At 37.7% G+C, this 20522-nt stretch overlaps 1 protein-coding gene across 7 annotated transcripts in view; it reads right to left on the reverse strand.

Moving 5' to 3' along the window:
• Positions 1-20522, reverse strand: part of pphln1 (periphilin 1) — a 23729-nt gene continuing 3207 nt past the window's right edge. The window contains exons 5-12 of one of the 7 annotated variants that reach the window (XM_038307508.1): positions 20447-20508; positions 19385-19501; positions 18832-19004; positions 16841-16924; positions 16048-16083; positions 14245-14300; positions 8835-8972; positions 1-1261 (exon numbers count right to left, since the gene is read on the reverse strand). In XM_038307508.1, the coding sequence (XP_038163436.1) occupies positions 998-1261; positions 8835-8972; positions 14245-14300; positions 16048-16083; positions 16841-16924; positions 18832-19004; positions 19385-19501; positions 20447-20508 (930 nt within the window). In that variant the 3' untranslated portion in view covers positions 1-997. Of the gene's footprint in view, positions 1262-8834; positions 8973-14244; positions 14301-16047; positions 16084-16840; positions 16925-18825; positions 19005-19384; positions 19502-20446; positions 20509-20522 lie in introns of all 7 variants that reach the window. The other 6 variants (XM_038307507.1, XM_038307510.1, XM_038307511.1 and 3 more) reach the window with 6 other exon arrangements.

A 20522-nucleotide genomic window follows, 5' to 3' on the forward strand; every position in this document is an offset into this window, starting at 1 on the left:
TTTTTTTTTTGCAGATGTCAGCGTAGTCAAGACAGAAGGAAAGATGAATGCAGAAATGCAAAGAGACACCCTGAATGGAAAATCTGCTTCAGAGCTCCCTGGACTTCAGACTGGGGAAACGACCTAAAGCATTGCCAAGATCCCAAAATGGCTTTAGAAATACTTCCTTAATGTCCTGGAGTGTCCAAGCCAGAGTCCAGACTCAAATCGGATTGAACAGCTCTGGCAGACCTGAAAATGGCCATGCAGACGTTTCCTATCCAACCTGATGGATTTTTAGATGTACTGCAAAGAAGAATGGGCCAAACTGCCTAAATCTTGATGTACAAAGCATGTGGCATTGTTTTCAAAAAGTGCAAGGCTTGTGATTTAAATTTTCCATTTCTAATTAAAACCAAGGTGATGAGCAGTAAGTGATGTAATAAAATATGGTAACTTTAAAGCCAAAAAGCTTTTACATGTATTCATTTACCATAGCTGCCAACAATTAAGCAATATAAGATTTATATAAAGATGGATAGGATTTGCATGTTTACTGCACACTTTTAAAAAGCAAAAAGTCAAATTCAAATATTTCAAGACAGTACAAATTTATATGATCTTTTAACAGTTTTTTCATTTGCAGCACCAACTTATACATATACATACATCTGACGATTTATAATTCAATTCACATACCAGAAAACAAGACTTACAAAATGTGAGAAAATGCTTGAAAAATGAACGTCAAACCGAACCCATGGGAGCCATGGTGACTTAATTTTAAATAACAATTTAACATTAAACAGAATATCGTTTAGAATATTTTGACATATTTCATAGAAAACCTAATAAAGGGTCCATTCAAATATAACACTGGTCAGTCCTGTGAAGAGTTTCATGGCTTGCTGTGACCTACAGTACGTTCAGCCAAACAATCCTAAATTTGAGCCGATCATTCCAAAAATTCCTCACATTATTGGAGCGGAGTCAGGAAAAAAAAAAACAAAAAACCAAATCAGAAAGATGAGCTGTGGTTCACTCCGGTCTTTGAGAGTTTCTGGGAAATGGCGGGAGTGGCAGAGTCACAGACTGTCGGTTCTTGCAGCCGGACCTCCTCATCCAGCTCTCTGATGAAGTGCTTAAGGTCGCTCAGACAGCGCTCTCGTATCTCTCCAAGGTTCTCTCTGAGAGGAACTTGCAGCTGTTTCTCCAAGTTGGGATCCTTAGCCACGAGCATTTTCACAACCATTCCGAACGTCTCGCAGTCCTGCCTGTAGACCTGCAGAATGACAAGGAATGTTGATTTAACACTTATCTTTTTACAAAATGCTTTTTATAAATGTGATGGCCCAGATCTGCGCCTATCCATTTGAATGCAGATTTCAGAGGAGGCTTGTGTGTGTGTTTGAGAGGTGGGGTTTAAGGAAAAGCCTTTAATTTGATGGTAATGAACCATTTCCTTCCTGCTCTACCAGTCACCTGGATGCAACTACTTCACAGCACTATGCCTCAGCTAACTACTACATTGTGAACAAAGTAGTGTCAGAACAGATTACTTCTTTTGTAGTCCATGTGCTAAAGCTAAGAAACAATCCCAAACACATTGAATCAGTATTTTAGATGTTTATATCAGATGTTAAAGCTGTAATAATGAAATAGGTGCTTCAATAGAGTGAACACTGATATTTAAGTGATAAAGCATAACACTGCAGTTAAATTGAGCTTAATAGGGAAAAACAAAGCAGGAGGTACAGTGGAGGAGTTTTAAAAAAAACTGACCAGGAATAAAAAGGTGCAGAGCTAAGATCATCACCTTCATCATTTCATTTCAAAGACATTTGGGAAAAACGTTTCCATGTTAAACAGTTTTGAGTATTCGTCGGGTTTTATTCTTGGGATCCAAAAACCAAACAATGCAAAAAAGAATCTAAAATTAGTTTAGAATTTTTGAATTGTAGGAAGAACAATTGCAATGTTTTTCTGGTATCTATACTTAGAAGGCTTTATTATTCCTCTGAACCTTTCAATCACCATGGACTAAAACCTAAAGTGAACGCTAATGAACAAAAACGGTTTGTGAAATTCCTTAAAATAGCATTTTGTGGTAGTTAGAGCTCATATTCGAATTTAAAGTCTTTAGGTGTCTTAATTCCTTTCCTGTCAGCTGTGAATTTTTTCTGTCACTGATGATAAAATGTCGATAGTTTAAATAAGCATGGCATTGATCAGGTGACTCTGACCTAAAAGGTTATATTGCCAGACTGGTGAAGGTATCTTTGACTGTTTTTTGTAATTGGTGCTCATTAGCACCAACTTGTAGGGAAAAGCCTGAATAGTTTGCAGCATGTATGACCGAGTGTGACCTAGATTACAGTGGCAACACTGGCTAAAATGGACAAAGAGGAAAAAAAAATACAAATGGAATAAAAACATTTGCAAGTTACCAATTTTTTTAAAAGAGTTTATGCAGATTAGTTTAACTTCTTTTCCAGTTTAGCAAGACAAAATTATAAACCTAAATCAAATGGTTAAGCATGAACTATCTTGAACTATCGACTGAACCCAAGTAATTTGTTTTCAAGTTATAGTGTAGAAATGAACACCATTTCACAACACAACCATTACATTACCTTCCAATGTTCTCTAATCCCAAGGTCTGTTTTTCCTGAGTCAGAACTAAGTTCACTACCTCTGATGAAGTTGATGCGCTGGGAGCCGACTCACAAACACATCCCCTTTAACAGTGCATACAGACAAACATCTATGTACCCATCAGCCTCCGTGTTTTAAATTAGGCCAACTCTCAGTTGTTCAGCCATAGTGGCTTCTCCGCTGCAGGGCCCACTGACTCACCAACTTTATTTATAGATTTTCACTTTGTTCGTTGAAGAACAAAGATCTGCTGTACAGGTGCTGGTCATAAAATTAGAATATCATGAAAAAGTAGATTGATTTCAGTAATTCCATTTAAAAAGTGAAACTTGTATATTATATTCATACATTACATACAAACTCATATATTTCAGATGTTTATTTTGTTTAATTTTGATGATTACAAATGACAACAAATGAAAATCTCAAATTCATCATATCAGAAAATTAGAATATTGTGAAAAGGTTCAAAATTGATGGCCCCTGGTGCCACACTCTAATCAGCTAATTAACTCAAACCACCTGCAAAAGCCTTTAAATGGTCTTTCAGTCTAGTTCTATAGGCTACACAATCATGGGGAAGACTGCTGACTTGACAGTTGTCCAAAAGACGACCATCGACACCTTGCACAAGGAGGGCAAGACACAAAAGGTCATCGCTAAAGAGGCTGGCTGTTCACAGAGCTCAGTGTCCAAGCACATTAATAGAGAGGCGAAGGGAAGGAAAAGATGTGGTCGAAAAAAGTGTACAAGCAAGAGAGATAACCGCACCCTGGAGAGGATTGTGAAACAAAACCCCTTCAAAAATGTGGGGGAGATTCACAAAGAGTGGACTGCAGCTGGAGTGAGTGCTTCAAGAACCACCACACACAGACGTATGAAAGACATGGGTTTCTGCTGTCGCATTCCTTGTGTCAAGCCACTCTTGAACCACAGACAGCGTCAGAAGCGTCTTGCCTGGGCTAAAGAGAAACAGGACTGGACTGCTGGTGAGTGGTCCAAAGTCATGTTCTCTGATGAAAGTAAATTTTGCATTTCCTTTGGAAATCAAGGTCCCAGAGTCTGGAGGAAAAGAAGAGAGGCACTTCATCCACGTTGCTTGAAGTCCAGTGTAAAGTTTCCACAGTCAGTGATGGTTTGGGGTGCCATGTCATCTGCTGGTGTTGGTCCATTGTGTTTTCTGAGGTCCAGGGTCAACGCAGCCACATACCAGGAAGTTTTAGAGCACTTCATGCTTCCTGCAGCTGACCAACTTTTTGGAGATGCAGATTTCATTTTCCAACAGGACTTGGCACCTGCACACAGTGCCAAAGCTACCAGTACCTGGTTGAAGGACCATGGTATCCCTGTTCTTAATTGGCCAGCAAACTCTCCTGACCTTAACCCCATAGAAAATCTATGGGGTATTGTGAAGAAGAAGATGCAATACACCAGACCCAACAATTCAGAAGAGCTAAAAGCCACTATTAGAGCAACCTGGGCTATCATAACACCTGAGCAGTGCCACAGACTGATCGACTCCATGCCACGCCGCATTGCTGCAGTAATACAGGCCAAAGGAGGCCCAACTAAATACTGAGTGCTGTACATGCTCATACTTTTCATGTTCATACTTTTCAGTTGGCCAACATTTCTATAAATCCTTTGTTTTTATTGGTCTTCAGTAATATTCTAATTTTCTGATATGATGAATTTGAGATTTTCATTTGTTGTCATTTGTAATCATCAAAATTAAACAAGATAAACATCTGAAATATATGAGTTTGTATGTAATGTATGAATATAATATACGAGTTTCACTTTTTAAATGGAATTACTGAAATCAATCTATTTTTTCATGATATTCTAATTTTATGACCAGCACCTGTATAACAGTTTATTTGTAATGAGTTAAACAAAATAAACATCCCCCTCAGACTAAAAGATCAGAGTAGAACCACTTCTTTAACGAACTATGAATATTTAGCCAGGGTTTGATGAAACCTAAAAGCTAAAGTTAAGCTCTTAACATCACTGCATAAACGGATATTTTAGGTTAACAAAAAAAGGCTATAGGCACTAAAGTTATTAATTTTAGAAATTAAAGGTTCATTGGGTTTGGATTAATCATAACAGAATTATGACAATGTAGTTATAGTGAGGATTCTCAAATGAAAGGAAACTGTATTAATTGTCAAGCACGGTGATGGCAGCATTATGCTAGGTGACTGTTCCACAAAAAAGACTTTCTGTGAAATGTCCATTATTGTGAAAGTAAAAAAAAAAATCTTAGAAATTAACTCACTGAAACTTAAAGGTGTAAAAATCACTTGCAAACCTTTACAAGACAAAAGGTGAAAATTAGCTGTTCCATATAAACCATCAAGTCCCTGCCTTACACAAACACATCCAGAGGGAGGGGGAAATAAGTGGCGTGGCCTTTTAAATGATTTACTTAATAGGAAGAAAACAGTGGCATTAATCACTGCAGAGGAAACGTGCCTTGATCATCAGGATGTCTCTAAACCAGGTGCTGACGCAAATCAAACACACCCGACCTTTAAACATGGTGTGTGTCCATACATGTAGAATATAATTAGGAGGGATGTGTGTAAATCACTCTCTATACTGTTCTAGATAAACTAACATACTTCCTTTTAGGTATTCTAACAATGTCTGATAGTCACATTCAGCGGCTAACTATTTACGCTATTCTCTCAGGATGTAGCCAATCAGTATGGAAAACGGCTGCTATAAATACAGGAAGAAGCTGTTCCTACAAAACAATGTGCAGAAAACAAGGTTCCTGTATTCAGCCATGCTCTTAAAAATCAATCCAGTTATCCATCAGGAAGGAAAGAAGTACCGGTAGCTTGCAACAGAAACAGACAAACTCCCGTCTTGTGATAATTCTTTGAAAGTATTCAAAAATGAGGAAATAAAATAAAATCACTTTTTTCATCTCTAGTGTGAGGTTTTCAACACAATTCTACTCCAAAACAACAAAACAAACTAATGGGAAACAAAAAGTGTTTTATGAAAGATTGAAAATTGTGACTAATGACTATAAATAGTTAGATACTAAAACTTCAAAGTGTAGTATTAACAATAGTAAATGGAACCACCTAATATCCCACTTCAGTTACATGATTTATCTTTTTTTTATCTTTAAAACAAAATCATACTCATGCATCTCATCACAGTGAAAAAAATAGAAATCTAGAGAATTAATTTTTCTTAAAATAAGTGCATTTTGTCTTGAATTGAGGTGATAAGTGAGACCCTTTACCAATGGAACAAGATAATTTAAAAGTTTTAAAATAAGGTAAAAAAACTATTGCATCATCTTATTTCAAGTGCATTTTAACTAATCTTGTTTTAAAAGTAGAAATAGTAATTAAATTGGCAAAACATCTTATTTACCTACTCAAATTAAGAGTAAATATTCTAAAATAACTCATGTCTGCTTTTCTTTGCCATAGACTTCATATAAAGCAGATATTTCTTTTGGCATCCTTCTCCTTAATGGTACCTTTAAGATCCCGCTGATCCTTTGTAACCCCTCTATAAACCACGGCTTTTGCCAAAGCATACAAATGATCTGACATCAGTGAAATCCTGACATTGAAAATTATTTCACATAATTGAGACTCAGTATGATTTATGTCAGGGCTCTATTCAAGATTTGCATATGAAAGCAATCTAGGCAGCGTATAAGACCAAGTGTTAGTTTAAGGCTGTGAAGACTTATGAAGCCGAGGGGAAGATTTTATATGGTTTATGTTTTTATATCTTCACCACAAAGACTGGGAATTTGACAGGGTGTGTGATCGTTTTAGATTTATTCCAGGCTGAATCTGGATGTTTGCATCTACCCTTATGCTGATGGTTGTAGATTAGGACTGTGAAATTGCCTGGTTTAAAAAAAATAAAATGATAGAAAAAGCTAAATTTAATAGAAACTCAAAAAGCTTAACAGTTGTTCTTTGTCCAATCCCATTAATACTCCTCACCCAACAACATACAACTGCTTTTGTTTGAAAATCTGGGTAGTGAAGAGTAAAACTACCATCTTTAAAGCATGCATGCCTCGTCAGTCACTCCAGCCAGCTTCAATGATGCTGGCCGTTTAGGTTTCAAAGTGGGACGCTCTGTGAGTGTTTTAGAAGAAGGCCCATTAAGTGCGTTTGTGTTTGTGTGAGGGCAGTAAATTGAAAGCATTTAACGGAGGACAGAAAGCCAAACATCTGAACCACACTTGTCATCTTGTCACTCGAGAAAAATACTGTTTTGACTTTAGATTGCAAAAGTGAAAGTTACTTTATCATGGAGTAAAAATAAACCGCTAACCTAAGTGAGTTTATCTAAACGTGGAAAGGATGGTGGGAAATTATGACCGCTAAAAAGGAAAAGTGGTTTGATACATTTTAAGGATACTGGGGAAAATAATGCAAACTGTAACTCCTATTCCTTCACCTTATGCAGGGACAAAAGTAAAAACAATACCTTAGGATGGAAAGAACAAATTAATGTATTTTTGTTGCATTCCGTAAGGTTCCTACCTCCTTTTACTGCAAGCATTATTAAGAGAGCACTTAAGAAGACTGCCAACACACCTCAGCTTTGGCTTAAGTGTACTTACAGAAAAGCACTATTAGGACAAACTAGTTAGAAAGCAGCCTTTAGGTTTTGGCTAGTGTATTGAAGCCTCAGTAGTTCAAATATTCACCACACAAAAGAAAGGAAGCAGTAGAGCAGGGTTCCTACATAAAGCTTCACAGCTGAATTACCTCCTTAATAAGCATTTAAGTTCTCCCGTCCTGCTAATGACCTGATTATTAGACTCAGATGTGTTGAAGTAGTGACACATCTAAAGGCTGCAGGACAGCAAACCTCCAGGACTGAAATAGAGAAAAGCTGTTTTAGTTTTATGATTTAGGGAAAAAACAAAACACCGATTGAATTACTTTTTCTGGCGAGATATGTCCAAATAACACATGAAAAAGATCAGAGCTGCAAAACAACTGATGAAATCTGGAAATGATAAAGGCCAGAGAACGTGAGAGAACAAAAGTTGGAAATGCAAAAGAACATTAAAAAAAAAACACTTCATATATAAATATTCCTTTGTTTTCCTTACCAAATAGTCTTTCTATAAATGAAATCGGACACCCCCTAAACAAAATTTTTGGTGAAAAAGAAAACCTTGATTTACAGAATCAGCCACAATTACCGGTTCACCAAGCCATTTATATGCATTAATCAGACAAATTTTAATTTTGATTAAGACAGTTTACTAAAAGCCATCCTATAGGTATGTTTATTCAGGCCTGTTCATCATTAAATTCAGACATAAAGGTTTTCTAAACTAGATTCCCAGGACTTTAAGTAAAGAAACATGTTGACAGCACCACTGATCCGCCACCATATTTATCATAAACGTAAACGTATAAAGCACATGCTAAATTGGAAAGGTGAAGAAGACATTTTTACTTTAATGCAACCCAAACAACCACGGTGAGTTGTTTCTACTATATAAAGAAATATGTTTAAACTGAAAGCTGGATGGATACAAATCTTTCAATGCGAGATTAGGCTACCTCCCAGGGGTGCTATTGTGGCCTGCACTGCGAGTAACAATAAGAATTTACTCAAGAAAATGAGCAAAAACACAAGCAAGGACAAAATGCTTTGACTGTAAAACAGGAGGGAAGGTGCAGCGTCAGCAGGAACATTATGGCAGAGCTGCAGGCTCACTGGTGCAGCTCGCTGGGAGAGGGAACCGAATGCTCCAGGGCAAAGTTAGCTCAAGTTTTAATGGTTTCGAGTAAACCAGTGGTAGCAATAACTGGTCCTGGCATGGCATTCATTAGACAAGGGAGCAGATCTGGAACTTTTAGCCTGGGGTCCTCCAAGCTCTGTTAAACATGCAATTTCAACATTTACTGTGTGTGTGTGTAAAAAGCAAGAGTCAAGCTTTACCTCATTAATAACGATGGCATGAATAAACCAGAGCTGCAGGTAACAAGAAGTTAAAGGAGCCAGAAGGAAAACTATTCCAAGAGTGAAAACCTTAACCTAGGGGAACCAGATAAAGTTTATATATGTGCATTTCTTTACTCTGCACCTAAATTAAAAGAGTGATCATTTAAAATGTGCTCAATATGACCCCTTCCCCCGATCAATAAATCCCCCTTTTTTAGTAGATAAAGGACATGTACCTTTTCAATCTCCTTGGCTTTGGCTGCGATAGCCATAGTTCGCCTCTCTTCTGAATTCTCAGTTGACTTTTTGCTTTCCTCAATCACAGGGGCTGCAACTGGTTCCTCCTTTTCTACTTCCGGAGGATGGCTCTCCTCCTGCAGAGAGGAGAAGAAAATGTGAGGAGCTTTAAAGAAAACTAGGAAACAGGAAAACATGCACAGAAATTGCTTTTAACATTAAGACTTGATGAGAGAAACAAATCCAAGATAAATTACTCAAACATCATACATGACCAAATGAACAGACAAAACAATGTTATGGAATATGGGTCAATAACCTGAGGCCCAACATCAGTGGATCACTGTGAGTGGCTCTTTTTTAATAGAAAGAACTAAGTGAATAAAACATAAAAGGTCAAGCTTAGATCTACAGTCACTTTAAGTAGTTTCTACTTGACAATATAGGATTTTTATTAGTAAATTCTGTCCAGAAACAGTTATTAACCATTCAAATGAACAGACTGGAAACTGTGGCAGCCATGTTCCTGCAAAACCTGAAACCGAGTGTAAATAGGGTCATACTATTAATGCTCATTTCCTGATTCTGTGAGAGTCTGACGGCCGAACCGCAGAGCTACCCAAGCAGGAATAAAGTTCACTCATACATTAAGAAGAAACGGGCCACGGACCGAGTCATCTTTCATTCCTAGATGGCTGAGTAAAGAGAGGGGATGGAACATCAAGGCCAACTGCTGTCTAAAAAAGAAAAGCGCAACTCATAAGGAATCATCCAATTATTCCTTCCTATTCAGTCCCAACCATAGCTCCGGGGAGAAGTCCTGCATACATACTTGTGCATGCAAGATAGATCACATTTGTCAGTGTTCAACCTCCTTTGCTTGAGTAAAAAAGAAAAAAAATTGCAAACTTACTGGAGCTTAATAATAACTGGCAGGAAAAAGTCTTGAATGCGTTCCACCCCTTTCCCAAGACGAAGCAGGACAGAATTACCTCCCACATACAGAGAATCATAAATGTAATTTTAGGGGGATATTTAATCACTTCTGCAACAAACCATTCAATAAACACAAGATTTATTCTTGTCGTTGCAAAGCATGCGTTTCCAGAAACTAATACGCTGTGTTTTCACGGATTCCGTAGTGCCGGAAATCAGGGAAGTAATTGTTGGAGAGCAACATGGACGGGAGCCAGAGCCTCTTACCAGCGCTGCGCCATGTTTATCGAATGTAAACAGTTGTTTTGGCTTGTTAGATCAGAAGCGATCGGCGCAGTTTGTTGATGTTCGTACGTTGCGTTCAATGGTGTCATGTATTTAACGGGTCAACCCGGGTCTGGTGTTCCCACAGCATGCAATCAGAACCGATGCATTTGACCCAGGTAGACACTCGTCAGTGATCTGTTCCCACTGCCACTAAAAGCCGGTTGTCCCCGGGTTAAACATGTTTTTCAGTCAGTGTGAAAGGGACTGCGAAGGCCCCAGAGATTTGTTAGAAAACAATAATAAAGTAAAAAGATGGATTAGGAATAATGTGGTGGAATAGTTCAACCCAGGTTCTGGATAAATACTAGGGATGCGAATCGAAAACCAGTTCTGTGTGTTCCAACTCCATGGCACCGTTTGGCAGCTCGCTTAACGATTCTCTTAACGGTTCCATGCAGCACCGGAGCCTAGCGCTGGGCAGCACGACTTACAACACATTTTTTATTGCAAGTTACGCGCACAACATTCAGTAAGCAAGTACAACATTCCCAGGCATAAGTAGAAAAGCAAAAAAAAATAAATGGCACCCAATCGGGTAAAGCGATCAAAAGTTTGACTTCGTTTTATGGAAGAGAAAGATGGCAACAAGGTGCTTTGCAATCGTTGATGCTTCGGGACAAACGCTCCAGTTACGATCAGCATGGAAGGCAACTCTGGTGGTAAGTACCTAGTTTTATATCACTGGCTGTGCTTAATGTGATTCCTAGTAAATCATATGCCATTACCGGAAATAAACCAATTTCCTACCTCTCTTTGGGGTTATTAAACATGTTACGAAGTTGCTCCGCAGTTCAGTGAGCGAGAGAGAGGTGATGCTCATTTATTTAAATCAGGGAGAGATGAGTTTATTTCCAGAAATTGTACAGTAATGCTTTTTCATTAAACAGATGCCTTATCCATTAGATTTAGATAATTGTGATGAGACGGGTAGCCTGGCTGGCTCAAAGGCTGGCAGCTCCCGTTCACTGCCTCCTGTTTTTGCCGAGGCAGACAGAAATAGAATGTCCCAGGCGAAGGTAGAAGAATGTCACCGCGCACTAAACAAGTTCATTGTTCACAGAATCGATAAGGCAATTCCCAACCCTAATAAATACCCAGAGCAAACGTGTCACAGAACAAATCCATCTCCCAAAATGGACAGGATATGGCACAACTCCAAATTCTTTAGATTTAAAAGCCAGTTTAAAAAGTATCTCATTTTCATTCAGCCTCAGGGTTATGCACTAATCTGCCACAATACATCAAGTTTGAGGTGTAATGTTACAAAATTCCATAATTAATACTTTCATAAGCCGTGTATCTGCATGTTAGAACACACAAAGGTATCTTACTTGGTAAAATATGAAATTATAAACAGGAATTTTCAGCAGAGATGAGCCTCCTGATGACCTTTCCTTTGTTCCAAATCCAGCCCTCCACCCATTGATCACCTGGCTGTGAGCCAAAGGTGGAGCCCTCTATAGTCCCTCTCCTCTTTGGTCTCTTCCGTCAGTGATGACCCCAGAAAGCCTTTGTGTGCATGCTGAACTGCCACAGCAGGCAATGACCCAGACCATCGGAACAAGCTTTACTAAGAGCACAGCAACAATCTTTCATCTCGGCCAAGGTTATGGGCATGTGCCCTGGGAACGAGGAACAATGCGCCGCAGCACAGATCAAAACCAGCAGCAGCACATGTTTCTATGTGTACTTGTGGACAAGCGGGACAGTAACAAACTTTGATCACAGCATTGATCCAATTGGACGTGCGTCAGAAAGAGACACGCTTCTATTTGGTTATTACTGATGTTACCCAGCTTTCATTTAAACGGCGAAGTACAGCCAAAAAGTCAGTCCAGTTTTTGAAATAAAGCATTCCCTAAAATTATACTTTGTCTTTCAACTTCAGCAGTCACCTCTGGCAAAAATAAAAAAAGGGTTTGATTTAGTCTGTGGTTGGCCACACTGTTTCTTAACTGGTTCAGTGAAACCCCAAAGCCACTCTGGTCATAACAGAGATGCTTCAATTACTTTTTGATTAAAGGGAACTCAACCCTGACTTGTAAAATATTACAAGTCAGTCGCCTCTAGTTTCACTCTTGAGATAGGAAGCAGCCTTTACAAAAGCAGCTTTTTGAAAGACAAAAGAAATAGACCAAAAACTAATGGTTGGGCAATAGGGTTTCTGATGAAGAAAGCAATCTAAGTTTTGCCATTTTTTGATACAGAAGTAGGCTGAAAGGAGCCAAAAGATTGGCTGTCAGAAAAAGGGACTGAGAAATGATTACTTTAAGCATATTTACATATAAAGCTTTCCTCTGGATAATATCCTAAGAGTGTTTCCAGGTTTTTAACATTTGCCACAAGTCTCCGTGCTTGAAGGGGATGGAGAAAGGAGTGTATAAAGTTTGTACACATCAGCGTATGTAAAACAACGCTCACTATATGTCAAAACAAAGCAGCGATGTGCACTTCCTCAAATAAATCCACATCCAAGGCTTAGAAAGAGCTCCCATGCTGCCCTGGTGATTGCTAATAAATGCCAGTAACTACAAGCATGAAACAGTGATTGTTAAAGACATAAAGACATAGTTCATTGGTAGCTTCTCTATCTGTTGCATCAACTCTCCACCCGTCATAGAGAAGCGACATCATTTATGCATCAAGCACATCTGCATAAATTTTAAACTTAAAGTTTGTCATTGGTGCTGATGACTTTAAAAAAAAAATGCAAAGATGACAACAGAAAACAGATGCTATGGCTGCAACAAAAAATTTATTTTGCAAATCAGTTAATCTGTTGACCATTTTTTTCAATTAATCGATTTAAATTTGTAGAAAGTCTTCTTTAAAAAATCTTTGGCTATACAATTTTTAAACAGGTGAAACTCAAACATTTCCTTTTCTATATATTAAATGCTAAATGTTCATATGTTTTTTTACAATCCTGATATAATTACTGCTCTAAGTAGGCAGATCTGTCAGCTAAAGGCGTGTTTCAGAGTCTATACTTCAGTTAACGATTAATCCATTACTAAATTAATTGAGGATTATTTAAATAATCAATTAATTAACTTTTAATATTTCCACATTACTGTGGAGCTATCAAAAAAAATCCTTATAATCATCATTACAAACTTTTAGAAATTGCAAAGTTCTGCCAGTTCAAAGAGCTTTTTCTAAAGCTTAGATGTGTTCAGCACAAAGAAGTTCCACAAATCTAGAAGACACAGAACATTTTAGAAAGATGTCAAATCATCAAATAAATAAAACGCTGCACAACCTTTAAAAAATGATAGACGCAAATCAGCGCTAAAGACATTAACAGGCAGCACTTTCAGACCATTTAGATTTTTTTTCCAAAGCTATGAATGAGGCATAAAACACAGAAGCCTCTCAAATTCTAGTCAAAATGTTCCCTGTGAGTCTCAGGTTGCACTTCAACCAAAAAAAAAAATCATACGACGGATACCTTGCCCCGTCCAGCAGACACTCGCACATGCACAGACACACTCTCCCCCTGCATAAGGAAACGATTGTTCATTGTAAACAGCATAAACACATCTAAATGAGCTCTGCTGGGACTCTGCTGTCTTTGCGGTCAAGATCATGTGATAAAGTTATGACTTGGGCTACTGAGTTAACCCCTAGCTTCTGGGTGGCCTTTGCTGCACACCCTGCTCCTAATCGCAATCACCATCTGATTTTATTTACCCTCCCTGTGCGTATCTGGAGATGGATGCATGACCGAAACAAACTACTGTTTACAATTCAGTCCAGAGATGTACACATTCAACACTAAAAGTAGTTTTTAAAAACTTTGTCAACCGTCGAGCCACTTTCTTTTACCACTATCAGTCTATGTAACAGAAGTCTGCTTACACCAATGGTAAACACAACGCAGGCCTGATGGCTTTTATGCTGCGCGTGAACATTGCTTAAAAAGCCATTAGCATGCTCCAGTAGGACTGAACGCTTATAGCTAGGATGGGATTTAAGAAGTTCCAGATGCACCATCGGGACAGATGCACCAACGGGACAAATGCAGAGAGCAGGGCCGCCAATTAATGTGAACATGTTTAGCGACTTTAAACAAAAGTTGTTTATTTGTTAAAAACACAAATTAAACGTCCTTTTTATGGAAACATATTGGTCTCCATTACTCACCTTATTTGATGTTGCACTTTGTGGGGAGCCTTCTCGTGACAGGCCAGGGATTTTGTCTAGAATTTTAAGAAGACAAAGGAGAAAGAGAACAAAGAAGTGATACATTCAACTTTAACATTGGAGCTAACAAGTAAGATGATCCCACAAAGAGACTCAGGAATAGAGAAAAAGTGGAGAAGCTGACATCTATAAAAAGAACGAACAAGAGATGTATAAATATAGTTTAAGGAACAAGGATTACTGTTGTAGCCAAAACACTGCATTACGTTAATTACAGACACCCTTAAATTCAGTCTCCTGAATTTTAATTTCTTGTGTGACCCACTTCTAGGTCAACTAAAAACACCAATAGAAACCCCCGGCGTTCCGAAAGAAACATAAAAAAATGGCTTCAGGAATATCCATTAGACACTCTATACCCACACCCCTCTACTTCTGGTGCCGTCTTTACGATCACCGACGGCGGGAAGGACAGAACAGATGAGAAGGGCTTCCTGCAGGACACATTAGAAACGCTTTCTGTCAACTCAGGTTAACCTAATTTAACGGTTTGAATTTCTATTCATTTGTTCTGGAAATTGCATCTGTTACTGTGCAAAAGTAATGGATCAAAAGATATGTTAGGCAGTTATTTACCGTAACTAGCAATATGTATTAAGTTTGTAGCATTAGTTAAATAAAGAAGAAATAGAAGGTAGAAAATAAGTATCAAGGTGTTAAACTCATTAAGATACCGAAAGGGGAGGATTCCAGCAAAATTAGGACAGGAAACTTTAACAGAACCTTGTTGCTGAGATGGAAATATTTATAGATTTTTCCTCATTAGGTAAACTAGGGTTACTTGGGTCAAAAGCAGAAGGTCATTAACACTTAATTATTTATTAAACAAATGAAATCATAGCTAAATGAAACTAAATTTTTCTACATTAAGTTTTTTTTCCTACCGTCATACAGAACTAGTCCCTTTATAACTTTTTTATTATGTGAAATGTTCCTTCATATTGAGGTTGGTTTCCAAGCTAACAGCAAAATAAAGGGTTGGTGGTTTTTCTTTGGGCATGTTGAAAATCTCATTCATAATCCATATTTTATTTGTTAAAAACTGGAATGAATCCTCTAGCACTTTGGAAATCATATACCTTTATACAGTTTATAGTAAAGGTAAATAAAAGTTTTGTAGACTGTTAAACATTTTACTCTAAAACTAAACAAGATTAAAAAAAAGCTGTTAGGTTTTTAATAAAACTAGGCCCTTATTAAAGTTTACAGTCATTTTATTTAACCATTCTTTTCTTAAATGTGGTTACATGCTTAACCACATTCAAATAAACACTTTTGAGGTTGTTTCAAATAACCAATTAAGTGGATTCCGTCAAAGTGGAACCAAATCAATCGAGAACCATTTACTAAACATTAGATGTAATTTTAATACCAACCACTTTAACACAATATAATTATTTTGTCACCTTCTATAAAAGAAAAATATTCTGCCATCAAGATTTTTAATACAATTCTTTCCCTCATGGGGACCTGAAATAATTATTTTCATCTTTTCAATACTTGGAAATCCAATTCCCACAAGGTTTTATAATTATAAAAAAGAAGCTAATCCCTTTCCAAGCACAACACGAAACTTCAATCAGTTAATTAAAATAAGTAAAGCAGATATACACATACTTTTGCAAAAGTCTGAATAAAGACTTTCATTTTTCACTGCCTTATTCTTGCATTATAAATCAGTTATCCCACTTAACAGCAGAGACCACATTTTGGCCGTCAATAACTAGACTGAGCTTTACTTACCAATTACCTTGGACTGAGAATAAGTTTCTTCATACCCTGCAGGAAGACCAAACCGTAAGGTCACTAAACTAAGTACTATAACTAAGACATCTAGTAAGAGCATGCATCCACTACATTGTCCCTATGAAGAAAGGTTTGTACTGTTCTTTATATGCACCTCTAAATCATTACAAAACCACCACTCTTGTTTCACAAAATACACAAAAAGACAATGTTGTTTGGGTATAAATTGAATCCTTATTTCACAGGGGAAAGTGAAATGGAAAGCAGAGGAAAGAGGTGAAATAATGTTAAATGGAGGATTAAAGGTTTCATCATGCAGAATGTCAAGAGATACCTTTAGCACTTTTAAAGTTTATACCACAGCTATTAAAATGCGCACATTTGGGGAAAAAATGAATAAAAAAACTACTTTCAATCAAATTAAAGTATTTGTGCAAGTCTTGTGAGTGGATCAGAGTAGAAACAATGAAAAGAGCCAAGGTATCCCTCAACAAGAGGCTAAAATGTATTCCTGATGCTCCAAAGTCCCCACTAGATTCTACATTAGATTTAAAACTCATGAGAGCACTTACTTAAGACCTGGGTAAAAACTCTACATGTTTTGAAAATAACAGCTTAAGTTGCTGAGCTGTTTTATCTTTTGGTATTAGCAGAAAAATGTGGCTCTGATCTCATTTTGTGTAATCCTCTAATTCATTTAAGTGGTCTTCATCATGTTTTGGGCACGACAAAGATGCAAGTAAAGACATCACCCAAGTCCAAGCTTGTTCACGTGAGTTTGTGTACAGACCCAAAGTCTCGTGTCCAGTCTGAGGAAAGAGCGCCCCCCAGAGGTGCTCAGTAACACCTGTGTGACTCTCTGGAACGTCCAAGTCTGGAAAAGCCAATCAGCCAGATTTTAGGTGGAGGAAACGGAAAGAGATTATGAAAAAAAACAAAAGAAATGGGGGAAAAAATGAATACATATGAATTTAATTGCAAAATGTTTAAATCGTTTCTTTCGTTAATCCTTTTGAAGCTGCAATCTACTCTGATTTTGGTCAGTTACATTCCTTTGGTCTGTTTAATGGCGTCTAATAAAAAAACTTAACATGCTTACGTATGCTGGGTGGATTTTTTATGAAGGTCTTGCTCCATGAACTAAATATTTAGTAGCTTGGATCACAGAATTAATCCGAATGTCTTTTTAAAGTACAAACTTGTATCAACATATGTTGAACTTTGCCCATGTAGCTTTGCAAAACTTTTATATAGTCTCTTGGTATTTTTTGTAAAACAACACAAAGAAGTGCATGATTGTGAAGCAGAATAACTTTTTGTAAAGAAAAAAAAAAGTTCATTTTCACTCAGACCCTCTTGGCTAACACTTGGTAGAACTGCTGTTTTCTGCAGTTAAAGCTGCAGAATCTGGGATCATATCTATACTAGGTTTGCAAATCTCAAACCTTAGACTTGAGGCCAAAGTGTTTCATATTTATCTTTTGTCACAGTGCTTAACACAAAGAAAGCAGCACATTCTCTACAGGGATACTGGGAAGCTTCAAACAGGACTTCTAACAAACTGTTTATCCAGCAACAATGACCTGGGCCGTTTCTCAATTCACAAGAACGCGAGTACGAACTTGTGTCCTCCCAAAGTATGTTCTTGATAAAAACATAGGAGAGTATGGACTTGGGGAGAACGGGAGCATGCAATGTAAATATGGGTCAATTGGAAAAGAAGCATACTCGTGACGTCACCACATGCGCAGCTCGTCTGGAACCGCATTTCACGTCCTGTTATTAATAGTCTCTGGATAATAAAATATTACTTTTTTCATTTAGTGGGGGAATAATAATCAACACAGTAAAACAAACACAAATTGAATGAACGTTTTATTAAATTAAAATCGCCAGAGCCAGCTGCAGTTCACACAAGGCTATGCTGAGAAAAGGCTGCTGCATACAGGCTAATGTTAGCCATGGCTGCGGTTAGCATCGCAGGTCCACTGGTTGCCACGGCCCTCTAAACATCAGAATATTTTAATTAGGCACTAAAAAAGTAAATGAGCCATTTAGTAACACTTAAAACTATAACGTTCTCACCTCAAATTATCTTAAAACGTACTTTTATAGAACGGCAACAAAAAAAGAGAACTTTTAATTTCATACTCTGAGTTCTGTGAGCGCTCCCCTGGAAGCTGATGCTACCATGGTGCATGCTGGGACAGCTGTCAATCTCGAGAACAGACAAGTCTGCTCTGATGCATGCTCTGTAAAAAGGGAGGGGCGAGAACAACATCTGGAGACTTTGTTATCGGTCTTGTGTTGTTATGAATTGGAACAATTCATCTAGGGCTTAGGCTCAGAACGTTTCATGAGCACATGACAACGTGCAAGTACATATATTGAGAAACGGCCCAGATCTGTGTGGTGCACAGTTAAAAGTTGTCCAATAAACTGCTTTCCCCACTGAATTGTTAGTCTATCTCACTTAAGGTAAATAGCTAGTCTTTTGAGATATTCCCAGCTTGGGATATTGTTTTAGAGCTTAACCCAACTTGAAACTTCACATCATTTTTCTTCCATTTCACAGGAAGACACTACTTTGGGTTGATCCATGCAAACAAACAACAACAAAAAAAAAAAACGACAACATGGTAATGAAGTTTGTGGTTTTAAAATGGTAAAAATTTAAGCTGCATTTATACTCCATGTATTGTAAGAAGCTCCTAAGGCCATTTATAACACTCCCATTCTCCAAAGCTTCAAAAGGCTTAGACATTTTGTACATACTCTTGCCTTGCTGTGCTGGAAAAGGCAGGCTCTTGGCTCTCTCTGGCGAGTAGCCTCTGCTGCTCACACTGGAGCCTGAGCGACTGTGGGGGGAACGAGCCACCTCGCGGCGGACAGGGGAACGTTCTCTTAGGGGAGGAAACAGTGCTGTCTTTCTCCTGTAAGGATCTCTGTCCTCCCTGGAAAAATTAAAACAGACATAAAGCTAGTTTATGGTATACTTAAACAGTTCAAGTGTTTAAAAATATATAATAAATTAATAATAATAAAAGAAAAAAGAAAAAAAAGAAAAATTCTTCTCATTTTATATATCCCTAACCAGTGATATTCTACATATTCTGTCCACTATCCATAAATATTGTACAATGCTGCCATCTAGAATACACCAAGATGTACTGAACTTCATCCTTGGAGGAAAACACTACTTGACTTTATTTCAGCAAAGGAATCTGATGATTGTAATATAATTGTGTCAGTAGTTGCATTTCCCATGTTTAATAAAGAAACAATACTAACAAACAAATCCCTTGGTCAGTGATCAGGAAGTCGGTTTCCATACCCTCTGTCCAGGTTGCGGATGGCTTGCACTAATGTATCTTCTCCGCTTTCTGGAAGTGATCTGGGTGCTGGATAGACGCCCTGACTTCGCACACTGTGAGGTGGAGGAACACGAGCCCTGAGGGGGTGACAGTTACATAAACCAATAAAAAAAAAAAAAAGATTTAAGATTAACACAAAAAACAAAAAGCTTAAGATCTAAAAAATCCCCCTATATCCACAAAAAACAGAAATGTGTAACCAAAATTTCTCTAACACCAAAGATTTGACACAAAAAGTGAACTGAAGAACTTCAAGCTTTCCCGAAAAACAATTTCAGTTGCTGAATTACTCTATTACTAAACAATAATAGACAATACAGAGCATTAAAATTGTACGGCGCTCGGGAAATGTGAGTTTAGAGAAAATAATGCAAAGTAGAAAGGACCAGTCAAATTGCTACATAAAAATTTACAATGCAAATACATTTTCTACAGTGTCACTTTGTTCACTCTCATTTTATTATCTTTTATCCCAGTTACAAAAACGTGAACTTTTTTTTTTTCCTAACTGCAGAAGCTGTCATACTATTAAAAAAGGATAAGCAGCAGCATTTATCTTTAAAATGACGTGCTGGATGCTGAGAGGGATACCTGAGGTTCTTACAAACCTGAACTCTGATAAGTGCAAGGGAACTGAGTAATGAAAAGGTGGGGGGATGGATACTTCAACTACAATCTGAATTTCCCAATTTATTTAATCATTACAGGAGTTATTAGCCAAAATGCAAAATTAGGACAGGTCAAGCTTGGAAAAGTTCATTCAAGAACTTTCAGCTGTTGTGCAATAAGGACTCATTCTATCATTGCAGAAAGAAAGGCAGCTGCTCTGAGAATCAACTGAGGTTGGTTTCAATTACTTTATAGTACTTCTAGAACCTAGAGCGCCCCTCTGTGCTGGGACTTTGTAAATACAGCACAAATAATCTGGGTAAGTATGAATAAATAAATCTGGATTAGGACCACCTCTAATCATCAAAATCAGATGGATTTTGGCAATAAATGACAAAAAATATTTAAATTACCCAAACTCCAAAGGTCGCGCTGCATGAGGGTCTTCTCTTGGTACCCTGTATGGGAACTCTTCCTAACCATCAAAAG

This window comes from Cyprinodon tularosa, unplaced genomic scaffold (assembly GCF_016077235.1).
Source record: "Cyprinodon tularosa strain WSP-4 unplaced genomic scaffold, ASM1607723v1 ctg611, whole genome shotgun sequence".
Lineage (NCBI taxonomy): Eukaryota > Metazoa > Chordata > Actinopteri > Cyprinodontiformes > Cyprinodontidae > Cyprinodon > Cyprinodon tularosa.